Raw genomic sequence first — 15,281 nt, forward strand, 5'->3', positions numbered from 1 at the left:
GTTTGTGCTTCCCCTTAGTAATCCTGTGAGAAGCCTCCCATATTTACTTTTAATTTTTTTGTTTACAGGGAGTCTCACTTCAGTTTCTGTCTGATCCTGGGAACAATCCCGGAGGTTTCTATCCCAATGTGTTTTTTTTGTAGAAGAATCCCTTTCTGTTCCTGAGTCAGAAACGTTTAATGTTCCTCTTTCACTGCTCTGGTCTCACCCAAACACTTCCCTTTGAAAGATGGACATTTTTGCACAGTAATGCTTTGTTGTGCATTTCTATGAAGTCCATTGACAAGAACAAAACACCATCCAAAACGCTGCTATTCTTGTTCAGCAGGAAGTGTTCTTTGCATTACTTAAATAGCAGGTTGCCAGTTTTTTGTCATTTTGATTACTCTGCAACAAAAGACAGACATGGAGCTTGACTTGGCAGGGATTTAACTTAACTTGTTGCTTTTTAGCTCCAAAGAGAAAATAAAGGGCTCTAGAGATGGCTTTGTGGTAGCATTTTGCTGTCCCAGTGAGGTCATGGAGAAGCTCCACAGAGCTGCAGTGTGTTGCTCTCTCGGCTGCTTTCCTTTTCCACTGGGAATATGGGACTGTGTGAGACCCCAGCACGGAGCCCTCCGAGACCAGAGGTGGAAGGACAGGAGAAATTACGGATAATCCTGATCAAACCTTGGTAGAACTGAGGCTTTTGTGTCTAATCTATCTCAGAAGAAAGAGCTACCTGTCGTAGAATCATCAATCCATCATTTTTGTCCTGTTGCTCTGGCAACAGATGGGAATGGAATTCCGGAGGGTTGTACATCAGTCAGCTCAATTTTGATGGCTGCTTTCTTGCAGGAGCGTCAGAAACAGCTGGAAAGCCTTGGCATATCCCTTCAGTCTTCTGGAATAAAAGTTGGGGATAATAAGTGCTTCCTGGTCAATTTGAATGCTGATCCAGCTCTCAATGAACTTCTGGTGTACTATTTAAAGGTAAATATATGTATTTATTATAAATGTGATATAAATAATATTTATTATAATATAATTTTAAATATATTTTTAATGGTAGAAGTGGGCCTCTGATGCCATTGGCAGAGGTGTACTTAGAGAGTTTTATAAGAACAGTATAAGTAAAGATATTAAAAATATGTGCATATTAAAATTGATATGAGTACAACCTTTTTATTTCAAATTTAATTCTTCATGGCAGAGGAAAGTTTGGAGATTTATGGTTTTGTTTTGGTTCTGTTTGGGTGTTTTTGAAAGAAATCTAGAGATGTTCTTTTTGAGAAACTGTCTCCTGTTTTGGGATGTGGGTTTTTTTGTTGGTTGGTTTTTTTGTGCCAACTTCCACAAGCCTTTTCCCATAAAATTGTTTTATATAGAGATTGGGCATATCAGTAATCAGATTCTGCATTTGTAGAAATTCTGAGTGCTGTCTTCAATTTATAAAATGCCTTTTTTAATCCTGTTCATGCAACTTACCAGGAGTAAAAATCAAGCTCTGTTCTGCCTCAGCACTTCTGTTGATGTGCAGCCCCTGTTTCTGATATTAAACATGACACACGTGACTTTTGGACTCTGTGTTGAAACATTTGGGTGGTTTATTCTGGTTTTTACAAATTATAGGTGTAGGACTCAGGAGGAGAAATGAGGTACAACCATTTTTAAATCACATTTTGGAGTGCAAGTACTAAAAATTTAGCAGTGAACATCAGCAGTTTGAGCTTCACATTAAATCGTTCTCTTCCCTTTGAAGTGGTCTGTAGTAACTCTCAAAGCAGCCACAAAATCAGCAATTAGGCTGAAAGATGGTTTTGGTTTAGTTAGTCTTGGGAAGTACGTGATCCTCTTTTAGATCAGTCATCCTGGCTCTGTGATATCTCAATAAAAATGAGGAAAAAAACTTTTTCAGTGTTGTAGCTGCTAAAAAAACTTCAAAAAGGACAGAAGAGCTGAGGTTTTGGGAGAACAGTGGAATCTTTCTGAGATGCCTTGTCCATAAATGTCCCCAGTGGGACTCAACTGCTAATTCAGCCTGGACAGAGGCAGATGTTGAGGCAGAACCCTGTTCTCCCAGTGGTCACTGGGAACACAGAACAAGACCCTCCAAAGGCAAAGCCTGCTCTGAAAACAGGCCTTGGCCCACCAGTACCAGCAAAAAAGTCTCAGGTGGTTCTCTGCTGCTTTCCTTTTCTAGGGAAAACTCCTTGGAGTAGATTTTGTCTACTTCAGTTAGTCTTTATTATTTTTTTTTTAACAACTCAATTTTGGTTGAGCATCTTGGTGTAGAAACTCCCTTGCTTTGAAATTCTTTTGGTAAAGTGACTTAGGCCTGGTTTTCCTAAAATCTGAGATTAAACTCAGAGTATGCTGCCCACATTCCCTTTAATGCTGAGCTGTGTATGCACTGGGTCTGACAACTACTGAAGAACAACTTGAGCTGGCCTGTCCGTTGCATCTGTTCCCTAAAAATTACTTAGAGATGCCTAAAAAAGAAATTTCAGCCCCAAAAGGATTGTCCAGCCCTGGCAAAGCTGCCCAGGGCTGTGAGGGAGTCGCCAACCCTGGAGGGATTTAAAAACTCTGTGAATGTAGCACTTGGGGACATGGGTCAGTGGTGGCCTTGGCAGTGCTGGGGGAACAGTTGGAACTTGATGTTCAAGGTCTTTTCTAACCTAAATTATTCTATAATTCTGTGTGTGGAGTGATCCTTCATCTGCCAAATCCCTCATGCCTCAAGTACCTCAGGAATTTCTTTCCTAAGCTGTTACTGATCCGGATGGAACCTGTGCAATAGCCATGGATCTGTGAATCTCCCTTAATTCCTCTTTGAAATTCTTTACACCTTTGGCTTCTACAACGTCCCAAGGCACCGAATTCCACAATTAAATTATAAAAACCTCTTCATTGTTGGATTTAACTGTTGCCTGTAAACTTTCCTGAGTGCTTCCTGCTTGCTACTGTAAGACAAAACATTGATTTGCTTCCAATGCTTCCTTCTTTTTCCCTCTAAGGGAAGTATTAAAGAGCTGTCAAATTTTGGAACTAGATGACAAGATACATCCAGAAAGAGATAGAACTAGTGAACTTTTGCAATCCATTGCTAAAGTCTAAATTAATTTTTCCCCAGGAGCACACGTTAATAGGCTCAGACAACTCCCAAGATATCCAGCTGTGTGGAATGGGAATTCTTCCTGAGCACTGCATCATAGACATCACCCCAGAAGGCCAGGTTATGTTAACTCCTCAAAAAAATACTAGGTAAAGTTAAAAAATACAGCTCCAGTTTTATAATAATTGTCATTTTATTTAGTATAGTATGATTAGTGGTGCAAAAAGATACTTGGAAAATAAACTTTTCTATCTGTTCTGAAGCAAGAAAATTCTACTTCTTGTATCCTGCTTTTACATTTTAATTGTCACCAGCCTCTCTCTCGCTTCTCAATTCATGTGCTTCATTCTAATGAGATTTCTCTCAGAGATGGTGTTTGTAGCCCGAGTTTTCAAAGAGGGGATGAGTAAATTTATGTGCTTTCAACAAGTAGATACTCCCTGATTTGCAGCTGCAGAGATGTAACTCTATCAAAGTTTGAATTAATTTTCTAGGAAATCTGTTGATATGCAAAGAGCTGCTGAAGCATTTGTTGCTTTATTTGATTAAGTAGCACTACTTGAGAAGCAGATGGTACATTCAAATTGATCACAAGATGACATGCAGTGTCAGCATCTCCAATAATTTCTTGTTAACACACAAAATTCACCCTTTTCACATTTACCCTGAGCTGTAGCAGATTGGAGTGGATGGCACCCTGAGATTCCCTTCAAATTTGAGTTATCCTACAATCCTATTTTCAAACTTAGAATCTGACTCTGAAATAAAAGTAGTTTCTGATTATTTTAGTTAATTTATTTTCTTTAAGCTATTTAAGTAGCAAAGGTGTCTAATGTCTTATTCAAAAATTTCTGCTTTGTGTCTATATTTCGAAGTAGTGTGAAAATGTTTCTTTCTAATGACTTTTTTTTTCAGGCCATTCATTTTTAAACTCTAATTTTACTCCTCAGACACAGTGTCATAATATCTGTCTAAATATACTGAAATTCATAAGCTTAAGAGATCAGAACAAACTGAGTTTGAGGAGTGTATGAAACTGGGTAGATCAGTGAACTTTCTGGGGATATTTTGTCTGTTTGCAAGACATAAACCTGTTCTCCTACCCTTACTTGTTCCAGTAAAGAAAATAGTATAGGGAGGGGAAAAAATTAAGCCTTATATAGATGCATTTGCTTTAGATATTTTCCTTTTCACAGGACATTTGTAAATGGTTCTGCTGTCGTGTGTCCAATCCAGCTCCATCATGGAGACAGAATCCTGTGGGGAAACAACCACTTCTTCAGGTACAAAAGATATTAAAGGAGTTGTATGTTTGCACCAACCCTCTGAAATACCTTAAAGATCAGTGGATTTAATTGATAATCTAAAACTTCATTGTTTTCTCTTGTGCTTGAAAGAAGAATCCGCATAAAAAGCAAGATATCCGTTCATTATTGCCTCTAAATTGTTTGGATGTGGAACAACTGAAAAATTTCATGATGTATAATTGATAATATCAGGTACTCTATTATTAACAGAGTACAGAATGGATTGGTTAGTTTGCCTTCTACTCCCAAACTACACTCACTGGAGATCAACAAATTTTGAAAGGGAAGAATCTACTGATTTGGATTTCAGATCTGTGTTTCAGAGTTGAGCAATTAATGGTTCTTTAATGATTTCCCTCTTATTTAAAGGCTGAATTTGCCGAAGAAGAAAAAGAAGGCAGATCATGAGGATGAGGAGCGGGACAACTCCATGAAGTGCAGTAACAGTGTGGAGCAGCTGGATGTAGATGGAGACAATTCCAGTGAAGTGTCCAGTGAGATCAACTTCAGCTATGAATATGCCCAGATGGAAGTCACTATGAAGGCCCTGGGTAGTAATGGTAAGAAGCACCAGAAATTATTGGGAATATGAACAGAATATGAGGTTCCATCTTCGGGGACGCTCAACCACAAACGTTTCCCCTCATAACTTCCCACTGGAGAATTTTCCTTGTGAGTGACTCATCACAGCCATTTTTGTACTTGAGGAGGAAAAATGTCCATGGCAGCCTGTTTGCTTTGGCAGTTCTCGTTGAGGGAAAAGCCAAAGCTGGAATACTGGTGGAACTGCAGCCTCAAATCAAAGTGTTTTCACTTTGTTGTTTGTTTTTCTTGTGTTATGTCTCACTCAGGCATTAATTCCGGGGATTTCTGTCTCTGAAAGCATGTTCTTTAATTTTTGTGGTCTTATGTAGCTGTCTCAGAATGGGATTATTTTGGGAAACAGGAGGAAGGGTTTTTTTCAGCTTGGTCTGTCCCTTTTCTTAATTCTCTTAAATCATCTGTCCAGTGTGTTCTGTTGATGTTTGTTCTGCTCCACAGTTCAGCAGCATTTTTAAAATATTTTCTAAAATACATTTAAAAATAAATAAAACACATTTTATTTTACTTTACATATTAAAGTTTACATATATAAACATTAAATAAGTAAATAACGAAATGTATTTTATTATATTTTACGTATCAATATGTAAATCTATAAATGTATAGATATTTGGAAGAAATACATAATCTATAAAGACATATAAATACAGATAAGAAGTATATGTAAAATATAAAAATATATGCGATATATACTATATAAAATTTATAAATATATGAGAAAAAGATAAGAAATAAAATTTTAATAGATAAGAAATATATATATAAAATATATAATATAGTATATATGCTGATATATAAAATAAATATATATTAATATTATATGTAAAATATATAAATATATATAAGAAATATATACTATATAAAATATATAAAATATATAAATGTATAAGAAAAATATGATGAATGAAAATTTAATCCATAAGAAATATATTATATAAAATATATTATATATATGTTAATATATAAAATAAATATATTAATACTATATGTAAAATATATAACTATATGTGAAATATAAAAATATATATGAGAAATTGATAACATATAAAATATAACATATATGACATAATATATAAAAATATATAATATATAAAATATATAATATATAAGAAATAAGAAATATATAATCTATAGTAATAGATGTAGGTGTAATATATTATATGTTAATGTATAAAATAAATACTATATATTAAGTATATAACCATAAGTAAAACATATAAATGTTTTAAATATTTTAAGAGAAGTTGCAACAAAAATACAGTCTCTTTTTGTGTGATAACTGTGTTTACACCACACATCACAAGGACACTCCTTGACACGAATTTCACTGTGCCACCTTCTTTATCTCCCACATCTGCTCAGATCCCATGCAGTCGATCCTGCAGAGCCTGGAGCAGCAGCACGAGGAGGAGAAGAGATCTGCCCTGGAGAGGCAGAGGCTGATGTACGAGCACGAGCTGGAGCAGCTGCGGAGGCGGCTGTCGCCGGAGAAGCAGCATTTCCGCAGCATGGACCGGTTCTCCTTCCACTCTCCCAGCGCCCAGCAGCGCCTGAGGCAGTGGGCTGAGGAGAGGTGGGTCAGCACATCTCACCAGCAGCAGCGTTCAGGCAAAGTTCTCCAGCGCTTCTGAATTTTGGAAGGTTTTCATTGTGTTGCAAAGCTCTGCTTTGGGGATCTTGGGGAGGACACGACCGAAATATTAGTCTAAGAATTGTAGAATGACTGAACAGTTTGGGTTGGAGGGCACCTTAAAGCTCATCTCGTTTCAATGCCCTGCCATGAGCAGGGACACCTTCCACTAAAGCAACTCCAAGCCCCATCCAACACCTCCAGAATAATCAGATTTATAATAGTGGAAAAGCTGAGAAAGAATGAGTTCCTGCTTTGTTCTTAAGGATAAACTCTATCCTGTTCAGCAACAAATTTGACTAAAGATGAGGTGATTGGAAGAAATTTTGAGACTCCTGTATGAGTTTGTTCTTCTGTGGATCATGATTCAGCTGCTGGGAGGTTGTTTTTCCTCTTGACTTGGATCTGACAGACCTGACAACCACAGGAGTACAGAAAGAAAAGGGAGTGAGGGTATGACACAAAGAATTTTAAACCAGAGCATTGCAAAACCAGTATAATAACCACAGAGGGGTCACTGTCCTCTCTGCCTCCTCCTGAGGTTCTTTACTTCAGCCCCTCCATGATGTTCTCCATTATTGCTGTCAAAAAGAGCAGCAGTGGGAGGAAGATGAAACTTAAACCCTAAATCAATGAGTATGAAAAAGGCATTGTCATGAGAAAATACAAATCTAATATATAGGGCTAGAAAAGCGACTTTTGAAGTAGAAAATATTTGAGACAGTCTAGCGAGGTGCATGGCTGGAATATTTTGTGGTTCCAGATTCCTATGCTGCACAGTTGACTCTCTCTCTTACACTTGCCAGGAAGGCCAGTGAGGAAGTGGGTCATGTCTGAATAAACCTTTCTCTGTAAGATGGAACATCCACAGCTGTGGTGGGAAAGCTCTGGAATGAGCCACACAATAGCTGACTGTTTGGCAGATGCATGGAGAAGTCTCCAAAGCCAGCAGTATCCTAATTTTCATACTGCTAAATTCAGCTTCTGTGGGCAACCTGTGCCAGGGCCTCAGTGCCCTCACAGGGAAGGATTTCTTCCTATTATCCCATCTAACCCTATCCTATTTCAGTGGGAAGCCATTCCCCCTTGTCCTGTCCCTCCAGGCCCTTGTCCAAAGTCCCTTTCCAGCTCTCTTGGGATCCCTTTAGGCACTGGAAGGGACTCTCAGGTCTCCCTGGAGCCTTGTCTTCTCCTAGTGGACACCCTCAGCTCTCCCAGCCTGTCTCCAGAGCAGAGGGGCTCCAGCCTTTGTGGCATCTCTGTGGCCTCCTATGGATTTGCTCCAGCAGCTCCATGTCCTTCTGATGTTGAGGATCCCAGAGCTGGACACCAGGATGTTTTACAGGACAGCGTCAAATAGTTTGCACAAGTTCAGGTGGATGACATCAGTTGCTCTTCTCTCATCCCTCACCTCAGTATTCCATTGTACAGTGCCACCAAATTTTTAAGGCATGATTTGCCCTTAGTGAAGACACACTGGCTGTCACCAGTCACCTCCTTATCTTCCATGTGCCTTAGCACAGCTTCCAGGAGGATCTGCTCCATGATCTTGCTGGGCATGGAGGTGGGACTGGCCAGCCTGCAGTTCTCTGGGTCTTCCTTATTTCCCTTTTTAAAATTGGGAATTATGTTTCCGCTTTTCCAGTCAGTGGGAACTTCACCAGACTGCTACAGCTTCTCAGATATGATGGACGGTGTCTGAGCCGCTAAATCCATCAGTTCCCTCAGGACCCACAGGTGGATTTCATCAGATCCCATGGATTTGTGCTCCTTTACGTTCCTTAGATGGTCTCAAACCTGATCTTCTCCTGCAGTGGGTGGTTCATCATTCTCCCAATCCCTACTTTCACCTTCTATAACTTGGATGGAACACTTGATGGTGAAGACCAAGACAGAAAAGTTGTTGAGTACCTGAGCCTTCTCCATGTCCTGGGTAACCAGGTCTCCTGTTTCTTTCCAAGAGGGCCCACATTTTCCTTAGTCTTCCTCTATACAGGAGCTTTTCTTGTCCTTGACATCCCTGGCCAGGTTTAATTCTGTCAGGACTTCAGCTTTCCTAGCCTGATTCCTGTCTGCTTGGACAGGTTCTCTGTATTCCTCCCAGGCTACTTGTCCTTGCTTTCACCCTCTGTAGAATTCATTTTATGTTTGAGTTGGTCCAGAAGCTCCTTGTTCATCCACACAGCCCTCCTGACATTTTTGCCTGACTGCCTCTTCATAGGGATTCATCACTCCTGAGACAATCCTTGAATATCAACCAGCCTCCTTGGGCCCCTCTTCCCTCCAGGGCATTATCCCATGTGACTCTACCAAGCAGATTCCTAAAGAGGACAAAAGTTTGCTCTCCTAAAGCCCAGGGTCATGAGCTTGCTGTGTGCCCTCCCTGCTGCCCTGAGGATCTGGAACTCCCCTATTTCATGGTCACTGCAGCCCAGGCTGCCCTTGAGCTTCACATTCCACACCAGCCTCTCCTTGCTGATGAGAACAAGGTCCAGCATGGCACTTCTCCTCCTTGGCTTCTCTGTCACTTGGAGAAAGAAATTATCACCAAGACATTCCAGGAACTTCCTGGATTGCTTATGTTCTGTTGTGTTTTCCCTCCAACAGATACTGGGGTGGTTGAATTCCCCCCACTGTAATGTCACCTGTCCCTTCCCTCCCTTTAATCCTGACCCATAAGCTCCCAGTTGGCCCCTCATCCCTTTGTTTTGCACCCAGTTGCAGTACTTAAATATCATGATTTTTCCTGTCTCCCCCTCCCACTCCCCTTCTTTCAGAGAAGAAATGTTGACCCACAGCCTGAGGAAGCTGCGAGAGCAGATTGTTAAAGCCAATTTGTACGTGAGAGAAGCCAATTTTATCGGAGAGGAGCTGGACAAGAGGACAGAGTACAAAGTGACCCTCCAGATCCCAGCTTCAAGCCTTAATGCCAACAGTAAGGTAAGGTCACCCTGATGGGATTAAATTGTTGTTTTAGTAAATTTGCCTCTCAGTGTTCATATTTCTTTTATTTTTACTTCCATGGTCAAGATATTTTTCCAGTCACGTGCATTAAATATGGCTCTGTTAGACCATGCTACATCCTTATTTTATACCATGAAAATCCTATAATGTGCTATAAATTATACATGTTTTGGTGCAAGACCTTTCCACTGGTGTTGAAGTTCACGCTTCTGTTGCAGAGTGACAAAATCTGTGCAGGTTGGGTACCATCTATTTGAAGTATTTACCATCATTTGCATCCTCCCAGTGAACTGTGAAAATGCTGCCACCCTCTTTGTGTAGGGAGCACCTGGAGCAGAGAGGATTCGGATTATTTGTTCCCAGGCATCTTAGAAATTTTGGAAGGAGGGAGCTGAACCCAGACTTCCCTGTCTCAGGCTGGCTACCTAAGCTGGTGTTATTTCTGTCCTTCGACTCAGTATTTGGGTGATACTCAGGCCATTGTTAGTACAGTACATGGATTTTATTCCAGGTTTATAATTTTTGTCAGTTGTTTTAGAAGTTTTTCTCACAGTCCTCTGGAGAAGACACATCCAGAAACAGGATGATGAAGGGGGTTAAGTGTCTGCACTAATTGAAAGTTGCAGGCAGTAGTAACTTTAGCTGGAACTCCATGCCTGCTGTAATTTGAGGATATTTGTGAAATGCTTAAATGTTCCTATTTCTAACACTTATGCAAGGTGAAAATCCAGGGAAACTAGTGCCTGTAGCTGTGATTAGATTCCCAGTTAAACTGAACACAAATACACTGTGACAGCTGAACTCAGAGTCTGTCATGCTTGGATTTGATTGCTCAAGCCAGAACAAAAAAAGAACAGACTTTTCCCAAAGATATTCTCAACTTTGTGTTAGTTTTAAACTATTTTTTCCTTGTTGTGACACAAATGCCTCACTGATATCTCTTTAATTGCTTCCCAGAGAGGTGCAATTCTCAGTGAGCCTGCTATCCAGGTGAGAAGGAAAGGAAAAGGCAAACAGATTTGGTCACTGGAAAAGCTGGAGAATCGGTTGGTGGATATGAGGGATCTTTACCAGGAGTGGAAAGACTGTGAGGAAGACAACCCAGTAAGTAGAAATTACTCCAGTCATTGTTCTGATGGAATTACATCCAGTTAAATTTTCAAGAGGGGGGTTGGGTGGAGGTGAGGAGTGAATATGTAAAGAGCTAAGTTTTCCTGAAGTTTTGCTTTTCCTAATACAGAAGGGATCTCCAGCATTTCATTAACACTTATCTTGTCACTCTGATGCCTGTTTGCATGCATAGTTTGGTGGCAGAACAAAGCATATAATAAGAAGCAGTAAGTAATACAACAGCAGTTAACGTTCAGGAATCTGACAAAGTTAAGGGGAACTTGCTGAGGATGGGCCTAATCCAAAGTAAAATTCTTTTCCATTCTTCCTGTGACCTAATCTGTCCTCTTGCTTGAGTCCCTTTTTCTTTCACCAGGCTGGTTGTGCAAGACTTAGGAAAGTGTTTCATGAGAAGTTTGGTTTCCTTGCTTTATGTGAACTTGCTTGCAGGTGATGAGATCTTACTTCAGGAGAGCTGACCCGTTCTACGATGAGCAGGAAAACCACAGCCTTATTGGAGTAGCCAACGTTTTCCTTGAGTGCCTGTTCTATGATGTGAAGCTACAATATGCAGTTCCAATCATCAATCAGAAGGGAGAGGTTTGTCATTCTCCTATAATCTGTCCTTACTCAACTGTTTAATTACAGCCTGTGGGTCTTATTACCAGTATATGGTAGATACTTTCCAGTTTCGTGTGCACAAGCTCTTTGCTAACAATGTGGAATTATGCAAGTCTCATAATAATACCTGACTGTTGCTCTGAATCCCAGCACAGTGACTGGGAAAGGAGAAGGCTTTGTGAGCATCTTTTTGAGTGAAATAGCCCAAAATAAATAGTAGAACAAGTATGAACTGTAGCTCCGCTGGTTTCACTGACTGGCATCAAGAGTAGGTTTTTAAATATATACTGTGAGAACAACTTCAGAGGCAGCAGAGCATCCCAGGCAACATCCTCTGTGCTCTGCCTCATGTGTGCACTTTGCAGACTCTCTAGAGACTGGTTTGAAGGTGAGATTGTTCCCAAAGTCACTCCAGTTGCTGATTTCTTTATGGTTTTTACAACAAAGGCTCTTTGATTCTTGCTCCAAAGCAGGTTCTTCGTGTGGTGCAACAAATGCCGATAACAAGAGCAATAAAAAAAGGATAAAATATTGACTGCTTACAGACTAGAAACAGCAGTAGTTGTAGAAGGGGATGAACTTGTTACTGTTTTCTGGCACACAAGTAATTTTTACTCCTTTCTTACCAGGTATCAGGTCGTCTCCACGTTGAAGTTGTTCGAGTGAGTGGAGAGATCGACGACAGGCTGGTGGGAGGTGAGGACAGTCCTGACTGTTCCAGTGAAAACGATGTTCAGGAGAGAAAACTTGTCTGCAGGGTGAGTTCCAGGTGTATCCCAACCTCTGAGCAACCTTCTCTCTTTCCATCCCAAGTCTTAAAGAACTTCTTGGCTTCTGGCTGTTGGATGTCTCTTTGTAACCTCCTTTTGTTTCTGGAGAGGCTGAAATAATACAAGATAATTAGGTGGGGTTTGGTCCTTTCATTTAACTGTGTTTAAATGCCAAAGTCTCACCCCAGGAAGTTTATTGCTGTCTTGGAAGCCTTGGAAGATCTGTGTGTTAGGATTGGTGCCATAATAGTTAATTGAAAAGGAGTCGCAGAATGTAATAAACTCCCATTGTTTTGTGAATCATTCTCTCAATATTTCTTTCTGTCTATATTAAATATTCTGTGAAATATATGTAGCGTGTTTATTACTGTTAATAATAAAAAGAAAATTAGTAGGAACTATTTACTAGCAGTTCTGTGCTGTAGTAAAACACAAGGTAGACCAAGCTACAGGTTAAAAAAGCAAGAGGCCAAAGGAATTAGAGGGTGTGGTCCCCAACCTGGCTGACTTCTGGACAATATGAACAATTTGGGAGAAATTGTACTTTTTTTCCCCATTTTTTTGTCCTGTTCCATAGAGCTCCATGTCCTTACAAGCAGGATGGGGCATTGTGGCAGGACACATTCCCCTGAGGATCCTGAGTGCTGCCTTACTGTTGAAGTCTAACTAATTTGATCTTAATTTGACAAATGGAGAATAGAGGTTTGTTAAATACATGGTTAATTTGATGGCTTTGTTTAGATCAGAATGAGTATTCAAAACCTTTTGTTTCTATTTGGCTTTGATTTTGAAAAAGAGGGGATAGGCTACTTTTGCATTGTTGGGGTTGGTTTTGTGTTGTTTCCTGCATCACAGAATAAGGACAAGCAGTATTTTATAACAAGGATTTTTGGAAAATAAAGGAGCCAATTGTGGTGGAAGTATGAGATTTTTAATGTATTCCTCTTCAATTACAATGTTTTTGGTATATATTTCACCATTAAAAACTAACGAAATGTTTTGGTGTGTTTGTAAAATTCATCCCCTTAGTTTCTGCTCCCAAGAAGTATGAATGAGTGCCTGGTGACATCTAGTGACAGTGTTCAACTGCTGCACTCAAATATTGTCTCCAATGAGTATCAATGCAGAAATTCTATTTTCTAAAATTGTTTGCCTTGCTGCTTTTATTTTTTTGTTATCCTTTGCAGTAGAACAGGCTAACTTTGTTCTGCCAGAAGATATTTTTCATTCCAGGCCTAATGAATAAATGCTTTTCCCGTGTTTCTCATCTCTTTTCTAGATTAAAATACTTCAAGCTACAGGTTTGCCACAGCACCTCTCCAACTTTGTGTTCTGCAAATACACGTTCTGGGATCAACTGGAGCCTGTCAGTGTTGCACCTGAGGTGGATCCTTCCCAATCTTCCATCAGCAAGGAGCCACGGTGCATGGTGGTCTTTGATCACTGCAATGTAATTAAATTTTCTGGTTTATAATGAAAATCTAAGGCAGGCAAAGCATGTTTATGCTTCTGTAACAGTTTTAGTTGCCTCTTTGCTCACATTGTAATATTTCAAGAGGTTGGTACCCTACTAATACCATTTTTAATAAGGGCTTAAACATCTTCAGAGTCCATTTAAGTTTGATTCTTCTACGCTGTTCACCTGTACAAAAATCAGAGGTGAAATGAATTAATAAAGGAAAACATCTGTTCAGCAGAGAGACTTAGATTAAAGTTTACCCACAGTAAAAATTCAGTGTGAGTCCCTTTGATGTCTATAACTGAGCTGATCACTCTACACTGATGTAATGGAGAGAAATGTCCCAGTCCTGGGTCATGATCCCTGTTATCCTGATGTAGATGTTGAAGTTGGATTGTTAGAACAGACTGTTTCTTCCCATTGCCTTTGGAGCAGCTGAGTGGAGGCATCTTTAATAGAGACATCTAAAGTCAGGTTGGATGAATCCCAGCCAAATCACCCCAGTTCTCATCATGTTCTATCATTCCTCATTGCACTGAGCAATTTATTCCACTTATCATTCATGAAATAGATATAACACCTTCTGATGAGTTTAGATTCTCAGATTCTGAACATCAGAACATATAATTTCGTTATTTTTGAACCATTGGATCAAGGCTTGGAAAAGCCTATGGTCATTTTTCAGGTCTTTATAGACTTTAATCTTTAGCAAATCACATACCTTTGCTTTGCCTCCTGATTTTACAAACCGAGGTGGCAGCTCTTCCTTTCCTCTAAATTGTGTCTTGGAGACCAGGGTGACTTTGTTAAATGCTTATATTAAAATCAAGGCAGTCAATCTCACAGCCTTAGGTCGTGTAGTCACAGTCATCAACCCCATTTGTCCCTCACAGGAAGTTTCTGTCAATATTTCTGAAGACTTCATGGAGCATCTCTATGATGGTGCTTTGGCCATTGAGGTTTACGGGCACAAGCAGAGTGGTGACCGCAAAAATCCAGCCCTGTGGGATTTGGGAATAATTCAGGCCAAAACACGCAGCCTTCGTGACAGGTAAATATGGAAAATGGATCCTTGGGTTGGAACCGTGGAAAAATCACTGTCTGAGGTGCCCGGTTTTGAAACAGGTTTGGGGGAAGTAATCAAATATTGAACTGAAGACCCCTGTGAATCCATTAATTCTTGGCTGTGAAATGCCATCCCTGTAATGCTTCCTTTGGAATAGTTGTATTGCTTATTATCTCAATTGAAATAAATATGCAAACAATATGGTAATTCAGCCTGAAAGAGGGGATTGCTTGTTTGCTGGCAGCCATTTGTTGTCCCAAAAATAAACTTATAGTAGCATTTTCTTAAAAGTGAGTTGTTTTGCCTCTCCAATTAGAAGGCAGCTCTGCATCTTAATTTATTGGCAGTTATTTCTCTTTTTACTTCCAGCTTGTGTTGAGCATGTTGAGTATTAAGCTGTATATGGGGAAGTTTAAAAGAAAAGTCAGGAATATATGGCAAAGAAAAGATGGGAAAACGTGCCATAAAATAGTGAGTTATGTTTGGTAGCTGAGCAATGAGTACCTCTGTCCTTTCAAATGTTGAAGTTCTACAGAAGTGGCCATTTCTTCTTTAAGCTCTTGGAAGAATTGGAGAGAAGGCAGTGATATGATGAAGTTCAGGAAGGTGCTTTGAATCTTGAAAGCTTGTGAGACAATGTCATATTTCATTCTT

General features: G+C 39.8%; 1 protein-coding gene across 3 annotated transcripts in view; it reads left to right on the forward strand.

The window, feature by feature from the left end:
* KIF13B (kinesin family member 13B) overlaps positions 1-15,281 on the forward strand; it is a 128,266-nt gene that overhangs the window by 69,471 nt on the left and 43,514 nt on the right. For all 3 annotated transcript variants that reach the window (XR_004356177.1, XM_032683421.1, XM_032683422.1), the window contains exons 13-23: positions 838-972; positions 3,116-3,246; positions 4,294-4,380; positions 4,774-4,964; positions 6,370-6,580; positions 9,415-9,577; positions 10,559-10,705; positions 11,162-11,311; positions 11,962-12,090; positions 13,382-13,552; positions 14,455-14,612. Coding sequence is in view for 2 of the 3 variants with exons in the window: in XM_032683421.1 (XP_032539312.1) it covers positions 838-972; positions 3,116-3,246; positions 4,294-4,380; positions 4,774-4,964; positions 6,370-6,580; positions 9,415-9,577; positions 10,559-10,705; positions 11,162-11,311; positions 11,962-12,090; positions 13,382-13,552; positions 14,455-14,612 (1,673 nt within the window). In the remaining variant the exon portion in view is untranslated. The remainder of the gene's footprint in view (positions 1-837; positions 973-3,115; positions 3,247-4,293; positions 4,381-4,773; positions 4,965-6,369; positions 6,581-9,414; positions 9,578-10,558; positions 10,706-11,161; positions 11,312-11,961; positions 12,091-13,381; positions 13,553-14,454; positions 14,613-15,281) is intronic.

Source organism: Chiroxiphia lanceolata, chromosome 3, assembly GCF_009829145.1.
Source record: "Chiroxiphia lanceolata isolate bChiLan1 chromosome 3, bChiLan1.pri, whole genome shotgun sequence".
Classification (NCBI taxonomy): domain Eukaryota; kingdom Metazoa; phylum Chordata; class Aves; order Passeriformes; family Pipridae; genus Chiroxiphia; species Chiroxiphia lanceolata.